Consider the following 25,070-nt stretch of genomic DNA (forward strand, 5'->3'; position numbering starts at 1 on the left):
TAGCTCAGGAGAGTAATTTATTTTCATGACAAATTCATTGTCAGTTAAGTTCAAAATATGAATTCATGATGATTGATTTTCATGATGAATCTCAGTATTAAAAATAAAAATTTATATCAAACCTACCCTCTTCTATGTACTAATGGATATTGAATATATTTTGGACAGCCTTTTTTTTTTTTTTTTTTTTGGACAGCCTTTTTATAAAAATCAATAATTTCTTTAAGAGTTGTACTTTGGTAGAGTAGTGTGTGTTTTTATTATTTTTACTGTTGTTGTGCTGCTGTTCCCACAAACTAACAGTAACTGTTATTTAAAAAGCCTAACCTTTGACTATTTTGGGGTATATTCACAAATGTGCCAGATGAATATACATTATTTGTAACAAAATAGATTTATATATTACAGAGATTTCTGCATTCTTACCCAATAGAATCTTAGTTATCTTTATGTTAGTTATCTTTATAGTTATTCATAATTTTTAAGTGGCAAAGAGTTATGAATATTGGTTCAATCTTAATTTATTGAACTTGTTTAAGGTGTTACTTAAATATATTACTACTGGTAATATATTTTGATAATTCTGCTGCTTTAAAATAAAACAATAAACCTATAGTAAATTGAATTTCAGAATGTAATTAATTTATTTGAAAATAAGTTAATGGTGTGATAATGATATTTCATCCTCAGCTCATTTGTTAAAAATGTGTATAAAATAGAAATGTACAAAGAAGAAAATATTCTTGAAATCCACTTTTTTACATTTTGGAGTATTTATATGTATATGTATTCTTTCCATAACCAGGAATACTTGCTCTGGATATATATGCATATATATACATACAATTTCCTTAATTCCAATATAGTGATTCTCATGCCATGAATTTCAGAAGGCTTATAATTTTATAAAGTGGAGATTATTTAGTTTCTTTTAATTATTTCAACAATTCAAACGAATTCTTTTTTTTTTTTAAGCAGTTTGAATCTCTCCGTGTTTTTTGATACCTTGATACATTTTCATGCTGCCTTGATTTTTCTCTCCATCATCTTAACACATTTGTGGTGAAGAATCTTCTTATATTTTTCACTCCATCAAGGCATGTCTCTTTTTAAAGAACTTTTAAGAAACCCATCTTGAACCATGTCCTCAGATGAAAAACATTAAAGATGAAAATTATAAAACCCCATATTATTGCTCAAAACTGTCCTTAAGCTAAAGTATTTTTATTCTTTACTTAAAAATACTAAGAAAAGACGGCATAAGATTTATCATCTTTCAGTTTCTATTGTTAAGTTCTCTATAGTTGTTGTATGTTATCATTCAACACTTAGACTAACTCTTGTCTCTGAGCTGTCTGGCCATCATTTTCTTCTTCTCCTTTACTGTTAGTCTAACACTCATGTGGCCATGCATTTCCCCACCACCTCTCCTCTTAATGTACCTATGTGAGAGTAAATGGCTTTCTGGTGATGAAGTTCATGGTATATCCAGTTCTTACTGCTTTGAGATATTTTTTTACTATGTTATATGTAAATGGACATATCTTTCTGCCAACAGTTACTGGTTTCTCTTCCTTACATCACTGAGACATGGTGTTCTTTGATGAGAATTTAGCTGTATTAGGTGGATACCTTTGTGGTTTTATAGAAATGTTTATTATCAATATCTGTCTTATAAATTGATTGTCCTGAAATCATCGATTTGAAAAAAACCACATTTAAAAATGTATCAGTGCCACCTATTTTAGGTAGTAAACTAAAATGTTTGTTTTGAAATAAAAATTAATGACTGTTTTATGCAATTAGGGCTGCTGAAATTCTTTACTATTTCGCCCTGAAACAAGCTCAGCAATACAAGATAAGTAAATTTCTTTCATCATCCCATTATATGATGCTGACAGAAGCAAGAAGGAATTTGGGACTATTTCAACATCATGATGCTATCACAGGAACTGCAAAAGATTGGGTGGTTGTGGATTATGGTACCAGGTAATATATTGAAAAGTGGACTTAAAACAAAATCTTTTAAAATTTCAGGTCATAAGCTTTTATCTTTTGATGAAGTGTCTTTTTTAATTGTAATACTGAATTTTTATTGAAGTAAAACACACTAAATCAAACCAATTTCAAAGATACACATGTCACACCAAGAAAACATTTTCAGTTATGCTGACAGCCCAAAATGCTTATGTTTTGATGAAGTTTTTAATAATTATATCCCTTATAAGGTTTGCTGTAGAAAACCCACCAATTTTCAGAGTCACCAGTTTTTCAAGAAATCTGTTGACAAAGTCCTGGCTGTCCCAACTTTTTATTGTAGTGCATTTCTGTAAACGGAGTAGTAAAACATTATTATAAAACCGATCCCACTTTTCCCCAAGTACAGTGTGGTAATTGAGGTTACTTCTTGACCAAGAATTTGGTATCAAGTAAATCATAGTTATAATCCAGGGAGATAAAGAGCTCCACTTCATTATACAGCCATTTAATTTCATCCTATTTCATATCCATTTGTTCTTGGATACCTCATTTTTTGATAGGGGCATTGACAAAAAAGTGTAAGCCTAGAAGAATAGCCAGGAAGTAGAAGAACCTAGAAACCTTGTCATATATGGACGATATAAGGAATTGGGATGAAAAGCGATGGCCTGGGTGTTGATATCAAAGCCGTCTTTAGCTCTTGGATGGTCTGTCAGATGAATGACGGAGTAGAACTCAGTTATTTTCATATTGCAGATCAGAAACAATGAGTACAGCCTTTGGCTCAGAATAGCAGAGGGCTTTGTAAACAGTGCTTCCCAATAAGCTTACCTTTTGTGATAGTGAGATTTCCATCATCATACCAGAGTTGAGGCTGCCATTCGTTAGGATCAATGCAGAGGAGATTCCCACACTGGGGGAGGAGTTTTGCCTATTGTTTCACTGTAGCTTAGGTTAGTATTTCTTCCAGATTATGCTTTGATATTATTTTTAAATCATTAAAAATATGCTCTGATTATAGATTTAAAAAGTGAATCTCTTTTATAGGTATTCTCATATGTGGAAAGTGTACATAGCACATAAAGTCATTATTAAAAAATTGATCCACAGCTGATACTACTAATTGTAATGAGGGTTAATTAAATTTTTAGTTACAGTATTTTGACTGCCTTTCACGAAACTTGGGAAAAAAGTATTCTTGAGGTTTCATTAGTTGACTTGAGTCTTTAAAAAATATATTCAAGGTAGTACCTTGAATATCTTCTCAGTTTTCTTATGGCAAATGTATTTGGCATCCATCTATTGAGATTGAGCTGGGCTTAAAGCAGAAAATACTCATTGGATGATAATGATGTTATTTCTTCCACAGAAAGCATTTTTGAAACTAAGGTCAGATACTCCATTTTTCTTTTTCACCTGTTCCTGTCTTCTTGGTTTATTGAGAGTTTAAAAGTGAGGCTGCTGGGAATCAGACCAGAGCAGAGCTCCTAAGAGGAAATAGAGAAGTCATCCTCCTCCACTGCCTACTTGCTATCTCTCTGGCTGCGATATTGAAAGAAATTTGGGTACAGGTCATTGGGTTTTTGCTACAGAACATTTTCTGTCTCATAACCTCTCCAAAAGGCCTGTCATTAGTTCCTCCATATGTTTGGTGTTGCTTTTAGCTTATAAAAGCATCCCCATACAAAATTGCATCTCAGAGAAAAAAGACACAATAATTCTCAAGTTGTACTTGACATTTGTAAATTTGCTTTGTGAGCACTTCACACTTCATTGAAAAGTCATAAACAATTATCAGGTCATTAGCACAGACATTTTAAGTAGGAAATTTCAAAATACAAGTTAGAGAATTATAAATAAAGAGGCAGCTAGTATTGGGTGGTCTCTTGTCCTTGGATTGTTGACTACTTTTTATTCAGATGTTGGCAGAAATGTCCCAGTGAACAAGTGTATGAGTTAGGGGCTGCCTTTGGCTGCTAGTAATAGCAACTCGTAACAGAATTAATCGTATCCTGCTTATCTTTAGGCCATGTAAAAGAAGTCTGCAGGTCACTGGTTCAGGTGTGACAGTTCCACAATGCCATCAGGGCTCCAGGCCCTTTTAGCTCTCTCTTCTGCCGTTTAAGGGTGACTCTTAGTGTCATGCTGTCAACAGTAGATTGAATGTTTATGTAATTACAAACTGGAGAGCAAGCATACATCATGGCATATTTGGATGTTAATTCTAATCATGGCATAAAAAATGAATTAGACTGGGCAGTGTCTATGTGGATGTTCAGCTTAAAAGTGGTTAATGGGGCTGTGTGAAGAAGGAATGGTAATGAGGTCAGTTACAGAAAGATTAAGAATTCTGCCAATTGCTAAGTTGTAATAAAGATAGGTAGGAGAAGAAAATGAACAGAGGGTAAGAATGAGGCTCCTAACATGTAGATCAAACTGTTGAATAACAGACATGATAACGTCTCCTTTAGAATGCAGGAATGGTAGCAAACTAGAAAACTGTGATTCCAAAGTGACGTTTCCTGAACTGTTTCATAATAGGATAAGGGCAGGTTAGGAAATTAGAGGCTCTGAGATATACCACGTTGATGAAATGTTGAAACATGTAAAATTTTGTTTTACCCAGTTTTCCCCAAACTTATTTACTGTGTTTAACTTTGTTTTGTTTTCAATAAAATAGCTTTATACATACTGAGAAAGTGTTTGGGAAACGTGCCTGTCTTTAGCGGTCATCTGATAAGAATGCGTGTGTGCCTTTAGGACACGAACATTGATTCGTGACATTCACTCAGTTTATTTAGGACTCTTTAATACACTGTAACACATATAAAGTTTTAGCTGATGGAGAACATGACTTATTCTGCATGTTCAGACAACCTCATAAAGATAGCCATGTAGATAATAAAAATAAACTTAGATTGAAGGAGTTGTTTTTCTGACTGAATTGTATTCATTCATGTATATGGTCTTTTAGTCTGGTGAGGACACTTACTACTATTTAGTAAAACATTTGAATAGACTGAGAAATTTAGCTGGATGATGGTCTGAACTTAAATCCGTAAGATTTTAATACTATGGTTACAGATTTACTATGTAAATGCATTTAATTCATAACTTATTGATCATGACCGCTTACATCTTTGAAGTTAATCTTAATGCTCTGGAAAAAAGTTATTTCCATCTAATTCTTTTGCAATTTTTTTGTTGTTGCATGCCAACAAAAATGTTTTTAACACATAGATACAAAATTGCTTCCTGTGTTGGGGAAAATAATATAATCACTCTATAAACAAAATAGATTCATTCTAATGGTTGATTGAAAACATGATTAGCAAAGTTTCTCTACAGATTTCTCCAATATGAGTTTACTTAGAGGTGCCTGCTCTCTAAAGCTTTAAAAACTAAGATTAAACTTGGAAAAAAGGCAAGTTTTTTCCCTATATGTAGTGCTTCACCAATAGCTGGTAATGTACCGAGATTCTATTCCAGAATTGATCTTGAAACAGTTGATTCATAAGCATCCCTTTGGCTCCTCAGACATAATTATACAATCTGAATACAGTTAAGAATTTCAATGACAAAGAAATATAATAAGGACAAAGACAATTTCATTATCTGCATCTGTGAAATACTTTTTTTTCTCTAGTTCTTTTGAACAAGAACATGAAACTAAATTCACAAAGTATCTATTTGAATTCTTCAGGAATTTAATTCTTTGAAATGTGTATACTGATTGAATTTTTTTGTGAATGAGAGTTAATCTCATGTGTTCTTTTGTCATTATTTCAGTGCTTGTTAAAGATTTTTCTAAAGTAAAGTATCAAATCATTGCTTTTTGGTAGAACGCCTTAGAGCTATTGGGGTGATCATGCTGGCTATTGTTATTATTTGGTATGATATTCATGTAGAATATAAGTAGTTTGAATAAGTTTATGTGTTTCAGCTGTGTCCAGAAAGTTTTCTTATTTTAAATGAATCCTTATCAGTGATACCTTCTGATTAACTTTTTTTTATCCCTAAGTACTTCATTCAGGGTAAAAAAAGAGAGCCAATTCATCATAGGTTTATTACAGGTTTCACTTTGAATACAGGATGAAGGTGATAGTGGTTTGGCCATAATTAAAGAAACTGAAAATATTGTATACAGATTTTTAAAAATGTTTTTATTAAAGTATAGTTGATGTACAATGTTGTGTTAATTTCTACTGTACAGCAGTGATTCAGTTATACACATACATGTATATTTTCATATTCTTTTCCATTATGGTTTAATCACAGGATATTGTATATAGATACATGTGCTATACAGCAGGACCTTGTTGTTTACCTACTCTATGTATAATAGTTTGCATCTGACTAATCCCAAACTCCCAATCCAACCCTCCCCCACCCCCTTCCCCCTTGGCAACCACAAGTCTGTTCTCTAGGAAAATATTGTATAGAGATTTTTTTTTTGGAATTTTATTTTATTTATTTTTTATACAGCATAGAGATTTTTGAATTACTTCTCAGACTAGTAAAATTTTTGGTTCACAGACTCTTTCATTCATTGATGAATTTAAAGAAGATAATTGGACATTCTGCACTGCTGCTTATTTTGAAGGACAAACGCTCGTACGACTCTTACTCTTTTGATACCTTCCTAGAAATGGTTAGTTGATATCTTCTATTTTCATAATAAAAATGTGTGATTCTTTTGTTCTTGGGTTGGAAAAGGGAGTGAGAAGCTTAATAAAAAGAGACATTGAAATATAATTATTTCTTTTTACATTATTTGAAAGAATTTGTATCACTGTATATAAATTACCTGTGTGTTCTTTCCCATAAGTGTGACTCTATTTGATTTATGGTGTGTATTTTATTCTCACTAAATCTAAGCATGAAAAATAAAATAATGAACTTATTTCAAGGTATGTAAAGCATACAGGCTTTTAGAACACTTAAGATGATATCGTAAGGTAACTGGACGTTATAATTGTTATTTTCCTTAGCTTTAATTAGAAGCTCCTTGATCATATGTTTTCATATTAAAGTAAAAATGCAATAAACAGACTTACATTTTTTAAAGATATGAAACATATGACACAAAAGTAACATAGTAAAACTTTTTGCAGGATTGTCTCTAGAATTCTGATTTATTTGATTCCTAGTTAGAACTGCTCATTATGGACTCTAGTCCCCGTAACGTGCTGTACTTGAAATCTAAATACACAATACATGCGCACAGACACAAGATTTATTTGTTTTGAACTATGATGGACTTCATGTAGCTGGAAAGAGGTTTTGTTTTTTTTCCTACTGTGTCCTTTTCATGTTTTTTTAAGGTACTATTACATAGCTAATTTTGAAACAAGTTTTAAAAGTAAAATAAAAATTTCTGTTCATTTTTATAGGATTTGAAACAAAGAACACAAAGTTCTCTGCCACAAAAAAATGTAATAAGTCTGAGTGCGGAGCCAAGGTAAATAGCATAATTTCTCATAAACTTTGACCACTTCTATGACTTAACTTTTTGGGGTTTTCATGATTTTGTTCTGGACTCAGCATATATCGTAAGGCAGTATTTCATTTAATCAACTTATGAATTTAAAACAGTTGTTCTGAAGAAATGGATTTTCTCCCATGACTGTGTTGTATTCAATGCTAATAGCTAACACGGTGTTTGGTACATTGATAGCTGAATAAGCTATTATAACAATATTTCTTACAGATACTTGATGTTGGATGGTAAATATGTAGCTTTATTATAAAAATTACCTTATATTTATAATATTGATTAATTTTAGAGTATGTTCTTTCTTGATTCCCTTTTTGTTTACTTACCTTGTTTTCATTAATCTCTGATACTGTATTTTTAAATGAAAGAAGAGACGTAATTACTATTAGAAGATAAGGGTTCCCACTGTAAATTATTTACTAGGTAACTGTCATTGTGCTTGTAAAACTGCCTTATTTTCGCACTGTTGATTTATGTTTAAGTAAATGGGAAAGGTGTTCAGTCGACCTAAAAATGGGGCATTTAATTGATGGCTGCCTCTGATTTACAAAGAAACATTTTATGTTTTTATTGACAGTTATTTAACCAAGTTATCCATTTTTAATGAGCAAATGTCAATCAGTCAGTACCCAGTGTACCCAGATACACAGTGTAGTTTTGTAATATAACTTTTTACTACCTAAATTGAGAAATTGAGTATCACCTGTTATAAATTGTAGAATAAAAGAGTAATTGTAAAGTGTAATTCATGATTTTACACTTTATTAAAATTATTCTAAAATAAATGGAATCAAAGTTATTACAGAAATTTTATAATTGTTAATAAAGTTGAGATTTCAGTTAAACATAGACTAGAGCCTTAGCTGACTAAACTTCAGTAAGTAGAAACTTAAAGCATATATAGGTCACACCTTAGAACAGGAAGATAAGTATATTTTAATAATACTAAAGTATCACTAAAGTAATACTGAAGAAATCCTACATCTCATTTGGCTGGAAAAAAGAAGAGATTAATTTGAAAAGAAAGTTTAAGTCCTAAGTTTAGTCTTGCTGAAGTCTTATCTTAAAGCTTTCATATTGCCAAGCCATAGTTAGGGTGAAAGGATAATGATATTGAAAGAAAAATCAGTTGTAAAATTACAAAACATTTTCTTTGTCTTAAAATAAGTAATGTTTTGATGAATTTTGGATTGTATGGGCGTTCTTTATATACTGTGTCCCTAATAAACTGTGGTGTCAGTAAATCTATTTGGCTTTCGGCATAATCCTCTTATCTATTACCTTTTTTATCTTTTTCTATTTTGGTGGGGGAAGATCTTCTTTTTTGCTGACTCTAAGAATGACCTATGCTTGCTATAAGTAATTCATGCTCCATCCCCAGCCCATTAGTCTTCCTGTGGGTACATGTTAAGGTGGGTGGGATGCAGTGGGGATGGGGCCATAATGAGTCAGAGGACTCATTATGCTCTGTGCTCTGTCCTTGCCTTAGCCAGACGTAAGTGATAATTCAGCCTTACTTATGCCAGAGGAAGAAAGTTAGGAGATAGAGGTCTACTAATTAAGGACAGATATATATATATATATTTTTTTTTTTTTTAAAGATTTATTTATTGATTGATTGATTGATTGCTATGTTGGGTCTTCGTTTCTGTGCGAGGGCTTTCTCTAGTTGCGACGAGTGGGGGCCACTCTTCATCGCAGTGCGCAGGCCTCTCACTATCGTGGCCTCTCTTGTTGCGGAGCACAGGCTCCAGGCGCGCAGGCTCAGTAGTTGTGGCTCACGGGCCTAGCTGCTCCGCGGCATGTGGGATCCTCCCAGACCAGGGCGCGAACCCGTGTCCCCTGCATTGGCAGGCAGATTCTCAACCACTGCGCCACCAGGGAAGCCCCCAGGACAGATATATTTTTGAGCTTTTAATATTGAAGAATTTTAATTAAAGATAAATATAAATAGGCTTTTTGAATCTATTAGGAAAGCAGTCACTTTTTGATATTTCCTTTTAAACAGTTTGTATTTAAATAGTGTTCTTCATTTTAATATTATATCTTCAGAGTTCTTTTCTACCAAATGTCAATGCTCCTGTTTCCGTAGTTAGGTGAATTGGGAATACTTAGGATTGTCAGATTCCTATTTTTATCTTTATTGTCCTTTTTGAACTTTAGAACCTCATGAATAAAACCACTTATAGTTTTAGTTTTAAAATCTATTTTTTACTTGTTAGCCACAAATTTTCTGAGTTATTTATCTTTCAGTAAAATCAGTGAAGAATGGAGGACTGATGATGGCCTTTAAAATGGAAGCCTTTGATAGTTTTATTTTGCAGGTACCGAAAGTTAAATAATTGTCTGTACTTCTCAGTCTTTAAATTGGCAGTTTCAAAAGAGTGGGCATGACTCAGTCTTCTATTCTTTGTGAGTCTTCTGTGATGCTCTAAGGCTCAGCTTTATTTTGCTTATAAGAATAATTCTTATTTGAACAACATATTATTAATCTAAATAACACATGCATTCTCAATAGGGAGATGTCTTCCCTAGGAGGCTAAGAATTGGTTCTTGGCAGGGGTGGGGGTAGGGTTTGAAAAAACTTATTCTTTTTAATATGCAAAGCACAGATACAGCAGATAATAGTACGTAACAGATAAACATTTTATGTGTAGCATTAAAATTGTGTAGAGGGATGATTAGGAAAAAATGTCTGAAAAGAATCTTTAAGGAGGTTGTAATAAAAGGTTGAGAAACACTAGTCTAAACCCATACAGTTAAATAATACATGTAAATGAATTTCATCATGCTGCTGGCAACATTACAGTTATAACCTAACATGATTTAGTTTGTGAGTATTTAAAAAGTAGTCCATGATCTGCTGAAAGTGACATAGTACATGTCAGTGTGCCTAATTTAGTTCACAAGGTTATGTGAGCTGTATAGTGAATACATTCTTAGCCTTTGTATAGAAAGCAGATGTGATTAAATTTAAAAGTTAGGGCACCCTGGACAAGTCATAAATTGTCTAGCCTTAAATAATCCTTAAACATACAAAGATGTTTCTGTTTCTCTCTACATTCACAATTGCCTAAGGGAACCAACTGTAAGGACACTTAATACAAAGACTTACAGGATTAGGGACTTGGAGAACACTGAGGATGCAAGGTAAAATCTGAGACAAGCAAAGAGATTTCAGTCTTCTTTCAGTATTCCATCTGTTCAGGCAGGACAGGATTAAATGTTGCCACAGCACGGGTCTGTAACTCACGTGGTTTGACAAGGTATAAAGGAACTTTTTTTTAATGGTAGATAATTTGAAATGCCACCAAGTATGTAATCAAAGTTACATCGAGATTGCATCTGTAAATCTGAAAGTTTAACTTTTCAAGTAATAGATACATTTTTAGTTTGAGAGTAATTTATTCAAACCACAATTACAAATTTACCTTTAAATGCTATTAATTTTTAGCAAGGTATTTCTTGGTAAGGAATCCTACATCTCTTTCTTTTGGCTAGAAAAAGAAGGGATTAATTTGAAAAGAAACCATTAACCATGTGGAGACACAAATGAAGTCAATGTTTTCTAGGCTTAGGTGACTTCAGAGTATCAGCCAGATATAAAAAGGACAGAACTCCAGAAAAGGCACTCGATAACCCATTCACTTGGGGTATTGCCATTCGTTTGTTGGATGACCTCCCTGCCCCTCTAATTTAATTTCCTCTGTTTTTCTCCATATATGCTTTTCTTTTGGATTCTAATCTTGATGGTGAGCATCATTTTCTTTTTAGCTGTCTAGGTTCTGTAACCCCAGAAAACACTGTGACTTCTGTCTTTTCTCATTCCTTAAGTATCATCAATTGTAGAGTCTTTTGGATTTTAGCTTTACTCATCGCTGACATCCATCCTCTCCTCTCTTTCTGTTACTTTGGTTTTAAGCCATCCTTTAGGTTTTGCTTGAACTACTGCAATGGCTTCTTGCCCCAAGGCCTTTCTCTGTGCCTAAATTATTAACTATAATTTATGTAGTTATCTGAGGAATCTACCCAAAGCAGAACTCTGAAAAAGTTACCTGGCTAGAAACAGCAAGGCTTCTTAGGACCTAGACTCGAAAGTCCTAGAAGGTCATTTTCACTACATTCTACTAGTCAAGCAAGTCACTAAGGCCATCTAGGATATAAGAGAGGGGAATTATTCTCCATTACTTGATGTGAGGAGCGTGTGCAGGAAGCACAGGGAATGATGGCAGTCATCTCTGGGGACTATCTACCACAGTTCACCACTGACCACCACAATTCACATACCTCCCATGTGCAAAATAAAATAAACTCACCCTCCTCCCAAGATGCCCAAGATCTCATCCCATTATGATAGTGGCCCCAATTTTTCATCTAAATCAGGTCCAACACAGCTCAGCCATCTGGCTGGGAATTGTTTTTGGCTTATTTCTGCCAGTATAATTATTTGAAGTTAATCCCACTAGACTGTAAACTCCTCGAGGATACGAATTATTTCTGTCATTTATGTCCACCACTATGCCTATGGTATGATATTCAACATAGTAAGAATTTTATAAAGATTTGTTGTAATATATTTTATTATTGCTTGAAGAGAATATTAAACTTCAGACACCAGATATGCATAGAATATGGTTCACATTCTATGTGAACCATATTCTATGTGAAAAGGTAGTATCCTGGTATATATTCTCCCCAATTGATTCTTTCATCTAATATTTGTAGGTTGAGTGGCAGAAGACTTCCAATCCACTAAATACTAATACAAGTAAAAATAAGCAGTAATTCAATATAGCTTTGAATTTGCTCAGCATTTAGACAACTGCTCATTTGAGATTTCAGAGTTTCATACTATGAGACTTGAAAAATTGGGGGTTGCATCTCAGCATCATTGCATTCTTGTAGAATGAACATTGTTGGGGTTGCATTCCTGGGGGCTCTTCAGAATGAGTGGATTCAAAAGATACTCCCAAATACCTGAATGAGTTGCCTTATCAGATCATAAGACTTTTTTTATTGTTGTTGACATAAGAGTATTTGCCTGATTCTACATTTTGTATTTTTAATATTGTTCTCAGAGACAGTTCTTCTGGTAGTAATTATCTACTAGTGTGATGGGATTCAAGGCTTTAGAGCATTTTCTGGTTGGTCACTATGTCATCAACCTATTTTTATACCAAGTCAGAATGTAAGTAAGAAAGTATCTAACATTTCTACCAGTTATTTAAACATAAGTTTTAAGTGAAGAAACCAAGTTCACAGCCTCATTTTTATTGTTTGGAATATTCACTATTTTTCTTTGGGGGAGATGGAAAAGCATTAGCAGTGATAATTAGTGTAAGGACTGTGCTTGTTTCTCATGGATTGTAATGTTCAAGCTCAAGTCTTATCATGTACTAGAAAGCTAGTATAGAAGTGTCTTCACATTAGTTAGCAGAAAAATAAATGGATACAATCAAGAAGATTGAGCTTCTTTTTTTTTTTTTTTCTTGAAAATGGTGGGTTGCATTTTAAAATTATACCAAGGGAATTCAAGGTGATAATAGAATACATGATTTGACTAGGATTTGACACTGTACCCTCCAGAGGTTCTGTTATTCTGAGAGCAACCCAAATGTCCTTTCCTGAGAAAACTAGTTTAGAACTTCTCTTTTAATGGGGGAATTATTAACTGACAGTACCGGAGACTCAAAAAAACTGAGCTATTCTAGTCTAGGTCTATCTGGGTATTAATTGCATAGTCCATTTATGAGTTAATAGTCATTACTGGACTTGAAGGATGAGTTCCTAAGCTCTTCTCTGAGATACTTTTCTGTTTAAATATTAATTGCTTGTGAAGGATATTTGTGTATTTTCATCTACATTCCATCTGAGTTGTGTTTTATTAATTATGACTGTTTTTAAGATGTATATTGACCAGTTCTCTGATTATCCAGAAACACGTTTCAGCCTGTTTGTAATCTGGAATGTTTTTAGAGGGGATGTTTTACCCAGAAGACTGAGTGGAATATAGTATATTATTTAAACAACCAAAAGTTTCTTAGGGAAATGGAGATCATCCCTTCCCCATGGTACATTAGTTAATTTTATGTTAAAACTTCTTTGCCTAGTGGTTGGAACTAGTTTTGGAACGAACAGTCATGTCTGGCAAGCAAAATAAATAACCTTGTCTGGAGTTTGCCATTCTAAGTCAGTCATTCACTGGTTTGCTTTTTACCTGATTTTTCAGGGAAATAGAAGGATCTTTGGGGAGAGAGTAGGAGGAAAGACTCCACCCTTCCCACACTATTCTCCCCACCCTTATTATTTCTATTTATTTTATTATATTTATTATATTTCTATATATTTTATTATATCAGTATCCTGAAATACTCTTTCAACCTCACATTGACTTAGATGAAATAACACCTATTACATGTTTTTTTTTTAAATGTTGACACTTCCATTTTATATGATGGCTGACTAGGAACCCTGAGACTGACTCTCTCAATTTTTTATTAAAACTCATGAAAGCATGGAAGATGACAAACAATCAGAGGAGCAGCAAAACCTTGGTTTGACAGTCACCCTATTGCCACAATCTAAGATAACCTCAAACTGCAACACTGATCGAACTGGACTAAGAAACGCAGTTAGTCACTGACCAATGATAAACAGTTAGAAATAAAGACACCATGCAGGTCTCTAAAAGCAGGTGTGGAGATTGATTCCTTTGCCTTTCCATAATGTCTGCCCCCAAGGCTTTGAAATTCTGGTACTTTACCAACAAGAAAAATGGACAAATGTTTTTCTACAAGGAAGGTGCTACTTTTTATAGCTAGATAGGTCGCTATTCTTTACTTTTCATCCTCTTTGCCTAAAATCTCTATTAAAAAACCTCTACTTAATTGACCAGCTGGATCAGCTGATACTCTACATTTCTTTTCTGTGCCCATGGCACCCTGACCTTGTTGCTAATCGACTACTAGCTAGCAGGCTGGCACACTTCTCTCTCTCCAGTATTTCAGTTGAGTTGTGTGATTACCACCAATCAATTACTTATTCCCAAATCAGTTTTTCTTGTTATTTTTCTCTCATAATTTGATTTTTATTAAACTGATGAATTAAGCAAAAAGATTTTGTTTTAATATAAAGTTGAGTGCTTTGGAAATTTTCAATAAAGGTGAGTCACTGATAAATACTGATGAGATGACTACAAAAGATTTGGGAAGAAATTGTAAAGGTGTAGAAGCAATCTGCACTCAGATTGCTTTATATTTTTAAGTGTTTAAGTTCTTGTTCTACTTTAGAAAAACGAAGCTAGAAACCACAGATAATTTATCATATGTATGGTTATGCAGAAAATATGACACAGAATGCCAATTAGTGGTCCCATAATCAAAGCAGAAGCTTTGCTCTTACATCAGTAGACTGGGACATGATACACATTTGTATGTTTTATGGTAAAGTATATATATATATACATACACACACACACACACACACATATACATACATGCATCTTAAAGATGTCCTACTTTAATTTTTACTTTCAAGTCAGCTTTAACTCTTTCAGTTAATGGATCTATTGCCAACTTTAATCACATTGATGGCTTTCACTGTGTCTCTATTTTACAAACAATTTGGAGACTGAATCTGCCAGAAATAAAATAGGCAGGAGCAAATGGGGAACTGATGACAGAGCATTGATCTAGGGCAGTATCCACTCAAGGAAATCGCTGTTGGTAGTGGCATGGGCCAGAAGAGTACCTGATATTGTTTGTTGAAGAGAGAAGCTCTCAGAGCAGCAAAGCTGGTGTAGAAGACCGAATGCTACAGACAGTAGCCCCCTTGGACAGTAGCCTTTTGGGAACTTGCAGTCAGGCTGCATCTATGCATGTGAACCTATTTTTCACTCATTCTTTTCTCCATTACTGCATCTTCTTTACATCCTTCAGACAGTATTAACAAACTGATTATTTCCTTTATTTCTGGTTGTGCATTTCCCTTGCTAAAATATTAGCTCTTGTTCTTTTGAATCCCCTAGCAAATACCTGGTACATTGTAGGTGCTCAACAAATATTTGTCAAATAACTAATTCTAAATAAGAGGTGAACTTCAAGCAATACCACAATAAAGACCAAGAGATACCTTTCTCATACACAGGGGCTGGATGGATGTCTATTTCTTTTTTTTTTTAACATCTTTATTGGAGTATAATTGCTTTACAGTGGTGTGTTAGTTTCTGCTTTATAACAAAGTGAATCAGCTATACATATACATATATCCCCATATCTCCTCCCTCTTGTGTTGGATATCTATTTCTATGAGGATAAGTAAATGGAAAGTTATCATAGGAAACATGTGAAAAAGCTCTGCAAAATGATGAAAATTAGGGTAACATGAAGACTGAGAAGAACAACTTATCTCTTAATTTATTACAGAGACCAGAAAATTTTTTTTTAAAAAACTCTTCTGAATTCTCAAAAAGTTAAAGAGTCACAATGTGGAATTTGTCTCCTTAGTGCTTTCAGGGTATGGTATCTTAAACCATTCTTTTCATCAATTTTACATAAACTTGAAAAGTGCAGGTTCTTCCCAGGCCCTTATAATTAGTCTGCTGTGATTTTTGTTCCTAGGTACAAAATTATTTTAGATTTATTAGATTTAGATTTCATTTGTGGAAGTGGTTGAACAGACTGCATTTTAAATGATTGTTTTAAGGTTTATTTGTTTAAAAGCAATGGCAAAGTAGTTACATGTTCAGTGAACACCTGCTAAATTTCCTGGTTAGTCTATGTTTTAATTGCCTTTTTATTTTTTATACTTTAAATCAAACTTTCTTAACTAGCTGTGTGGTTCTAGTTTATTGTTGTCAGATTATTATACAGTGAATTAAGTTTACACAGGGTGTTTAAGTTGTGTGGTTTGTCTAATGAAATTAAAGTGACTTTTGCACATTGCTTATAACGTCTTACAATTACTCCATCAAGGACCACAATCAAGAAAGTGCAGAAGATGGAGAACAGTAATATGTGCCTCTATATGTAGGATTATGATGTTATTTTGATACCTTACAATATGAAGGCAGAGTTAGCATGGGGACCACCACCTACAGTCTAGGAAGGACTATAATAATTTCCAATTGAGATATTTGGAAATAAGTAACTTTGTAGAATCTAAGAAAAATCTTGTAAAGGAGATGAAATAGTGTCAAAGAAGAGCGGGCATTAGTTTTGGTGTATCTGCCAGATAATGCAAAGTTTGAGTGATTCTGTTCTGTGTTATTGCTTGTAGCACCCAAGTTTTTCCCCCATTAGTTGGAGTTATGTCATACACTGTGAAAGTGTTAAAGTAAATTAAATATCTGGCATATGAATGATTTCTTGAGTGATATGTATTGGGTTGGGGAGAATTGACGAGTATGTGAGAGCGATTCCTTATTTTTTCTAGTTTTGTGCACACTTAGTTCTCTGTCCTCTCTCTTCTCTTCCTCCCAGTGTCCATCATGTCTTCTGAAATTGCTAACACAAAGCTCATTAACTCAGAGCAGTTCAGAGCACAGACTGAAGTGATGCGGCATATTTCAAAGTCTTCCATTCTTCTGAACCAGATTTTTTTTCCTTCTGAATGCAGATTAATAAACCGTGCACTACAAGAGGAACAAGGAAAAGGATTTTAGTGAAGGTATCCTGATCCTGAAAAAGTCAGGGAGGGCTTCAAGCCCATCTTGGACTTCAGAACACTTCACAACTTTGTGGTAAAAGAAACATTTTAAATAGAGCCTTTGGACTTATTTATTTCATCCTTATTTGGAGAGTAGCTTTATTTTTTTTAGGCAAGAAAATTAAATGTGAAATTGGGGTACTTTTCAAACTAAAACATACTTGGGTTTTAGATTTTGATATTTTGTAGGTACTTAATGTATACTCAAAGTACTATAGGTGTTTGGATGGCTTGTGTGTTTTTCTTCAAAACGTGTTCTTTATCCCTTGTGACATGGTGTTTGCCTTCTCTGTGAGTGATGTTTTTTCTAGTGTTTTGTATCTTCTTCAGTCGGTTCACTGGATTGTAGGGTGTCTTTCCCAGAACTGATGTTGTGTAAAAGTGTTTTGAAAAGAGAGAGTGGTTTGTGTTTTTGTTGTTTTCATATTTTTACCTCTTACATGATGGCTCACTAGCATGAAGAGATGTTGCACCAATAAAAAGTTGTTTTCTCTTCACCTGAAAGCCTCACACAAGATAGGTTTTCAGTTGTCAAAGTGAATACAAACGTATTTGCCATTTTTGTCTTTCGCAACAAAATAGCCTTATTTTACTGCATTAACTTTTAAGATCTTTTTATGTGTAAAAATCAGCCTGTTTATGTACTATGTATTCCTCCAAAGTTATGGCGTTATAGTCATTGGAGAAATGAAATTTTCTTCTAGTAGATGAAAATTACATTTTGATTGAACATCATTCCTTATGCAGTCACCCATAAATATAATGTCTTTTGCTGTCTTTTCAGAAAATGGCTACAGATGTGATTTCTGAATTGACAAGAAAATAGAACATCTTAATGTTTTAGGTGAAACAGATGGTATTTTTGTTTTAGGCAAAACTCTCAGAGTGAAAGCATCTTAATTGGTGACAAGACTCTTGGGGTCAGCCAAATTATGTACAATTTTTGTGTCTGTTTCTTTTTATTGCTTTAGTATCAAAAACTTTAGAATAGTTGGAAAAGAATAGTTATCCTTTTCATTGACTTGCTATTTTCTCTTATGCACTGGGAATAGTTGCAAGATTTTTCAACCTTATTTTATTTAAAATAGTTATAAAATTACATGTTGATTCTACTTTGGTTGTGGTTTTATTTATGCTTTTAGAAATGCTTTTCTCAATGTAGGAAAGCCTGAAATATGTAGTTCTACTTTTGAGGGTTAAGATTTTAATTTATAGTATTGAGTTGCATTTGCAGCTATAAATTTGAACATTTATGATACTCTTTTGCTTCTATACCGTTGAGCTTTGGGCACATCTCACTGTCACATGCCTGGGAAGAGCACAGTGTTGTGAAGGGAGCCTTGGACTGAGAGTCAGAGGGCTCATTCTGGTCCCACCTCTGTCACTAACCAGCCTTCTTTTTTTGAAACGTTAGTTCCATTTGCAATATGTCTTGGGAGAGAGGGGGCTAAAGTAGATAATCCCCAGGGTTACATCCAACTGACATTTAGTTTTTTTGTCTGTTACAACACAAATCATTCATAAAGCATTCATTTGGATGAACACTGGGAAAGGAAGTTTGGGGGTAGAAAACTCAACTCTGGAAAATAACCAAGTTTGTTCAGTAACTGGGACATAGGATAAGGAAACTATTTTCCAAAATACCACCACTATTGCAAAATGAAGACCTGTAATGTAACAATTCCTCTCCCACTGCCTCTTACATAAAGTAAGAACTACTGAAAGAACAGCTTATGTTGTTATTAGAGCAGCTTTGATAAGTAGCCTCAGTTTCATCACCTCAGAGAAAACCCCTTACCCCAGTCCTGCCACTACAGCTGGTTGGGGGCTTTCAGAGTGAGGACTCTTTGCTAGGGTGGAGGTGGAGCCCTCTGATGAAGCAGAGTTCAGAGAGACTTGGGGAAATGGAACTCTGGTGGGACTCTGTGCTTCTAGCACATACACCCCGAGTCCCTTACCCACTGGAGAAGAGCAAGGCCACCCACCTACCCTACCTCCAAGATACCTTAAAGCCTGACTGCTTGAATTTGAATCCTGGCTCTACCATTTAAATGGCTGTGAACCAGGAGCCGGATACCAAGCCACTCTACACATCTATAAAGTGGGCATGATTTTAGAACTTGATAAGTTGGTTGTGAAGCTGAAAGGAGTTAATTCAAGTACAGCACATGCTGTATGCTAGACACTGTTCTAAAGGCTCATTAGTGCTAGCTGTGTGTTATTACCGTTATTGTTGTTGTTGTTACTATTAACATCTGGAAAACTCTCTGCCACTTACCAAGTCAAATTTACTTTGAGTTAAAAGTAGCAAAAAATATCCCTTTAATAATATAAAATTTTATTTTTGATTTACTGCTTTGCCTATTAGTATTATAAACAAACATAATTCTCTACACAAAGTAATGTCTTCTAACATAGAGCTTTCTAGAATATTTTCTTAATAATTGCATACTTTTCATCTAAACTAAGAACTCTTCTCAGTAATATTTAATGGAGTTCTTGGATTTTGTAAGGTATTTTCAGAAATCAAAACCTTAGTTGACAACAGCAGTTTTAGGTGCTACTATCATCTTACTGTTTCATAAAGGGCATCTTCACACTAGATTCGATCACCCTGCAGTACACTTGTTTACTTTCCTTTTGAATCTTGCCCTTGGGTGAATGACTTTCATGGGATGATAGATTTATAAAAGTTTTGCCCATGAATTTTAATTTATTTCTCCTAAATGTAGAAAAAAATGTTGAAATAAACTTTCATGTGTTAGGAAATTCAGATAACATTTATGTACTACTATATTCAAGTGCAATCCTAATTTTGATTGCTGAAATGAAATTGTGTTCTGTTCTTTAGTGTTGAATTTTTCTTCTTCTTAAATGAGGCCAAATAATATATGTTACACAATCAATTAGAAGCTTCCATAAAATGTCATGTTTTATTTTTCCTCTTGCAAATATAAATTCCCGTATCTAGTCGTCGAAGATAAGTGAGATTGTTATTGTATAGTTTCTAGAGAGGTTTTTGTGGGAAAACAGCTAAATGTTTGCCTATTTAAGAAGGCCTATTTTATAGGAATAGAAATGTTTTTAAACTGGGAGGCCTTGGAACTTATATGAAAAATCTTGTGCGTATGTGCATTTCTTCAGTGAATGGTGTCTGTATAAGGCGTTCAAAGATTAGAAGATAAGTAGAATTTTAAAAGGTTAAAAATAACCACCTTGGTCATTGTAAGGGACTGTCAATCATTTGCTTTTTACGAAGTGCAGGTCTGGGGGTTTTCTCCTCTGCTTTTTCCTTATTGTTATCTGTGGGCACTTGCACAGGGACAATGTGAATTTGGGCACGTCAGACCTTGTAGCCAGCGGATGAGAAAGTATGAGGAAGTCCTCCATGAGAGAGCAGGTCAGAGGGCTAGACACACTTACTTCAGTCTTTGCTTGGGCCCAGTTCCAAGGACCCCAAGCTCTTCTCATTGCCCTTCGCCCACCCCCACCCCTGCCCCCTTTTCCAGCATTCAAGAGTTTCTTTTCTGTGTATGGTGGTCTTTGTGATGTGAAACCGGAAGTTGGCCCTCATCTTCAAGAGGAATAGTATAACCTGGTGTATCAGTTTCCTAGTGCTGCTGTACCAAATAACCACGAACTTAGTCTCTCAAAAAAAACACAAATTTATTATCTGCAGTTTTGGAGGTCAGAGTACAAAATCAGTTTCACTGGGCTGACAAAGTATTGGCAGGGCTTGTTCCTCCTGGAGGCTCTGAGGGAAAAATCTGATCCTTTGCCTGTTTCATCTTCTAATGGTCACCTGTATTGCTTGGCCTGTGGCCCCTTCCACACACATTCCAACCTCTTGCTTCTGTTGTCACGTGGCCACCTTCTCTGTTAGACTTCCCAGTCTCTCTCTTATAAGGACCTTGTGATTATATTGGGCCCACTTGGATAATCCAGGAAATCTCCCTATCCCAAGACCCTTAATTTAATCACATCTGCAAAGTCTCTTTTGCTATGTAAGGTAACATATTCATAGGTTCTGGGGATTAGGATGTGGACATCCTGGGGGGGTGGGGGGGGCAGAATTATTCTGCCTACCATACCTGGAAACCAGTGTATTTCTAGTGGATGAGTGGGATAATTAATTTAAGAACATCAGGATAAATCTATGTAGATGTCCCTCAGGTACGTCAAATTCGAGAGGTCTGATACTGGATTTATCACCTTCATCTTGATATGTCTTCCACCCATCCTTAGGGGTTCAGTCTTGGTTAGTGGCACTACCATATCTATGCCACCGTAACTGCAAAACAGGAATTACAGACTTTTCCTTCTGGCTTATGCATCCTCTAAGGAATCCAAAAAATCCTATTAATAAGAATTCCTACCTGTTTCTCAGACTTGTTCCTCCTTTTGTATTTCTACCACTCCTGTAACTTAGGTTTTCACCTTTTCTACCTTGGCTGTTGTAATATTTCCTTGGTCTTCCTCCTTTGAGTCTTGACTCCTTAAATCCTTCCTCTACCTGGCAACTAGAAGTACCTATTAAAAATGAATCTGACCATGTTAAACCTTCAAGTCACTCCCCATACCCCATATAATAAGGTTTTTAGCAATTTGTAATGACTTAAAAGACACCTCACTCCTCACTGTGGTTTGAGATTTATCTCTCTTTCTAGCTCCATATATTGGCATTTTAGACATGCACTTTACTATGTAGATTCTAGTGATATTGAACGACCTGTATGTCCTGAAAATAATGTCCTTTTTTTCTTTATATATCTGTGCCTTTATTCTTATGGTCACTCTACCTAGGATGTATTTCCCTACTTTTACTTGGCTATCTCTCCCTGACCTTTTAAAAAGTTGCATGTTTTTGTAGTTGTATTTTTCTGATTATTTTAAAAATACATACTTTTTGTAGAATAGTGTTTTATATCTAGATGTCTAAAAAGTAGTTGCAGGATGTTCGCTAAAAATCCCGGAACCTAGAGGAAGTATCTCTGTTAACCATTTAACTTCTCTTCTGCTTAATCTACTCTGTTGTTAAACATATCTGGTGAGTTCTTAATTTCAAATATTTATCCTTCTAGAATTTCATTCAGTTAATTTTTGACGTATTCAGTTTCTGTGGTGGAATTCTTTATCTTTTCATCTACTGTATTCATGTTTTCCTCTTTCCTTGGACATAGTAATTATCATTTTAAAGGCTTATCAGTTAACGCCAATATCCAGATCATGTGTGGTTCTAATTCTTCTCTTTGTTGTTTAATCATGTGGCTCTGTCTTTGCAGATGTCTCAGCTTTTTATATTAAGTGCTAGACATTGCGTAGAAAAATTTTATAGGCTCTAGAAACTATCTTCTAGAGAGTGTTCACTCTTACTCCAATCAAGGGCTGTGCTAAATTGAGGCTAATTCTCTCAATGTCTTCTTCATCTAGCTCATTAAGTTTTCAACTAATAGCCTGGTATATTCTGTAGGCCCTATTCCCTGGTGGGTTCTAAAACCTCATGATATGTCTCTGCTCTACTTTTTAGAAGCTTTCTGTTTAGATTTTAAGCCTCCTTTTCTGTGCAGCTCCCAGTGTTTGGCACATGGACTGATGAGAAAGCCAACTGTGCACTTGAATCTTTCTACATCCTCACCAAGTGCCTTTTAGCCTCTTTGCCACCACAGTGAAACTTCTCTAGGCTTTGTTCTGGGCTTTGCAGGGAACTCAGCCTTTCTCTTGCTGAGAATTGGCACAGCCCAGGGTGAAAATGGCTAGAGAAGGCAGCTCTCTTCTCTGCAGTTCTTTTTCTCCTCAGCAGTTCTCTGTTGCCTTCAAGCAGATGATTACTGTATTTTATCCGGTTTTTCTAGTTGGCCCATAGAAGTGAGAGCTCTTGTCAACTACTTCATCTCTCCTGGAAGTGGAAGCATCGTTTATTTTTCAACTTCAATTTGGTGAAAGAAAAATGCTCATTTTTTCCACTTGAGTGTTTATATTTCTATTGATTTGTAGGAGCACTTTACAAATTTCCCAAATTTGATCTCCTTTTATTTTTTTATTCTTTAATCTTATTTTTTAATATAGAAAATGTTAATATAGAATATTTTTTAATATAGAAAATGTTCTAATGTCCTAATGTTCTTTTTGTTATCAAATCTGCCATCTTTTGCTTTGCTGTATTTTTCTGTTATGGTTAAAAAGAGAATTTGTTCCACAAATTTTATATTTATTTTTCTTACTGATTTTGTATCATTTTTTCTGTTTTTAAATTTTTTAATTCATCTAGAATCAGTGTTGGCATATTGTTTTAATGCATTTGTTTAACCATTTATCTTGCCCATCTATTACTGTAGATGTATCATAGGATTGTTTTGCTCCCTTTCTCCCAATAAAAGGATTTCAGTGGGATTTTGGTTGGCAGTGCATAAGATTCATGAATTAATTTTAGGAGAGTTGTATATTTTGCAGTATTTTAGTTTTCTCACCTAGAAAAGTATGTTTCTTCATTCATTCATTTCTATGTCCCTCATTAAAGTTCTGTCAACTTCTGTATATACATTTTGCTCCTTTTGTATTAATTAATGGTCTATTTTGAATGCTCTCCTGATTAATTCTTAATCATCCTGACTGCCATCTTTTTGTGTGTATCACAAGACACACTGTACATACTTTTGTATTATTACCTACCCTATTATATTGAACTCAACAATTTCTCTTTCTCCCCTTCTAGACTATAGATATTCAGAACAGGGACTATGTAGTCACATTCATAAGTTTATAACTACACATACCAGGAGGAGTCCTTCTCTCTGTCCTTTTTTTTTTTTCTGCCTTTTAATTTAGCCACATGCCATGTGGTTACTTTGTACGTGTGTAGATTCTGTGCATCTCTTTATTTATCTCCACCCCCCCCATATTATGTGAACTCCACCCCCCCCATATTATGTGAACTCTTGTTTCAAGGTATCTGTGTTATAACATGTGTGGTTTTGTTAATTTCTTTCATTTAGGTTTATATATGCCTTACATAAGAAAGCATATAAGGCAGCTCAGTGACCTGAGTTAATTAAAACATTCATTCCACCATTCGTGTGACTCATGTACCAGGGTATCTGGTCAGGACACCAGGAGGGTCTTATAAAGGAAAGGAGAGATTTAATTGCTGTTGAGATTCTACTTTGTGCCAGGTCTGAGCTCTGAGCTCTGTGATTTTCCAAACATTTTATCATTTAACCCTAATTGCAATCTTGGCTCCTGATTTTGTAGATAAAGATATTAAGGCTTGAAGAAATGAAATCACGTGTCCAAAGCCTCTCAAATTCTAAGTGCTGTAGTGGGTTTTTGAACTTGAATGTATCTGACTCCAGAGCTAAGGACTCACAGAACTAATCATGATTTTTGAAGATCTAATTTATCTCAGAAAGGCTCCCTTTGTTTTTAATAGCTTAATTTTTTTTCCTGATGGCTAATATGGTAAGCATTATGTTTTAAACCTAGAAAACTAGGTAGACTATATGAAAAGTTCGTATCTAGAAAGTGCAATTTTTGTAAACATATAAAACTATGTATTTTCGTATTCAGAATACTGTACAAAGGTTACTACTCTTCTTTAGATGATGCTCCACTAATGAGGCTACTTAGAGAAGATGAATATATTGTTTGAATTTTTTAATATGCTGTCATTGATTAAGAATTGGGCAGACTGAGCTCTACTCTTTGCTTTGTTCTTAACTGTCTCTGTGATCTTGGATCTGTCATTTCCCCCATCTTTGCAAAGGGGTTAATTGCATAGCTTGTCGATGCTATTTTTTAAGGAATTAAAATAATCAAAATGAAAATGATTTGATAAAACCATAAAGCTCCACACTAGTAGGTATTATTCACAAATGATAAATTCTCCTACTGG

The 25,070-nt window shown here is 34.5% G+C and overlaps 1 protein-coding gene across 1 annotated transcript in view; it reads left to right on the forward strand.

The window, feature by feature from the left end:
- Window positions 1-25,070, forward strand: part of MAN2A1 (mannosidase alpha class 2A member 1) — a 161,501-nt gene that overhangs the window by 86,002 nt on the left and 50,429 nt on the right. The window contains exons 10-12 of the mRNA XM_082375444.1: window positions 1,807-1,989; window positions 6,517-6,631; window positions 7,374-7,441. Of these exons, the coding sequence (XP_082231570.1) occupies window positions 1,807-1,989; window positions 6,517-6,631; window positions 7,374-7,441 (366 nt within the window). The remainder of the gene's footprint in view (window positions 1-1,806; window positions 1,990-6,516; window positions 6,632-7,373; window positions 7,442-25,070) is intronic.

Source organism: Balaenoptera borealis (assembly GCF_965194805.1).
Source record: "Balaenoptera borealis genome assembly, chromosome: 2".
Taxonomy (NCBI): domain Eukaryota; kingdom Metazoa; phylum Chordata; class Mammalia; order Artiodactyla; family Balaenopteridae; genus Balaenoptera; species Balaenoptera borealis.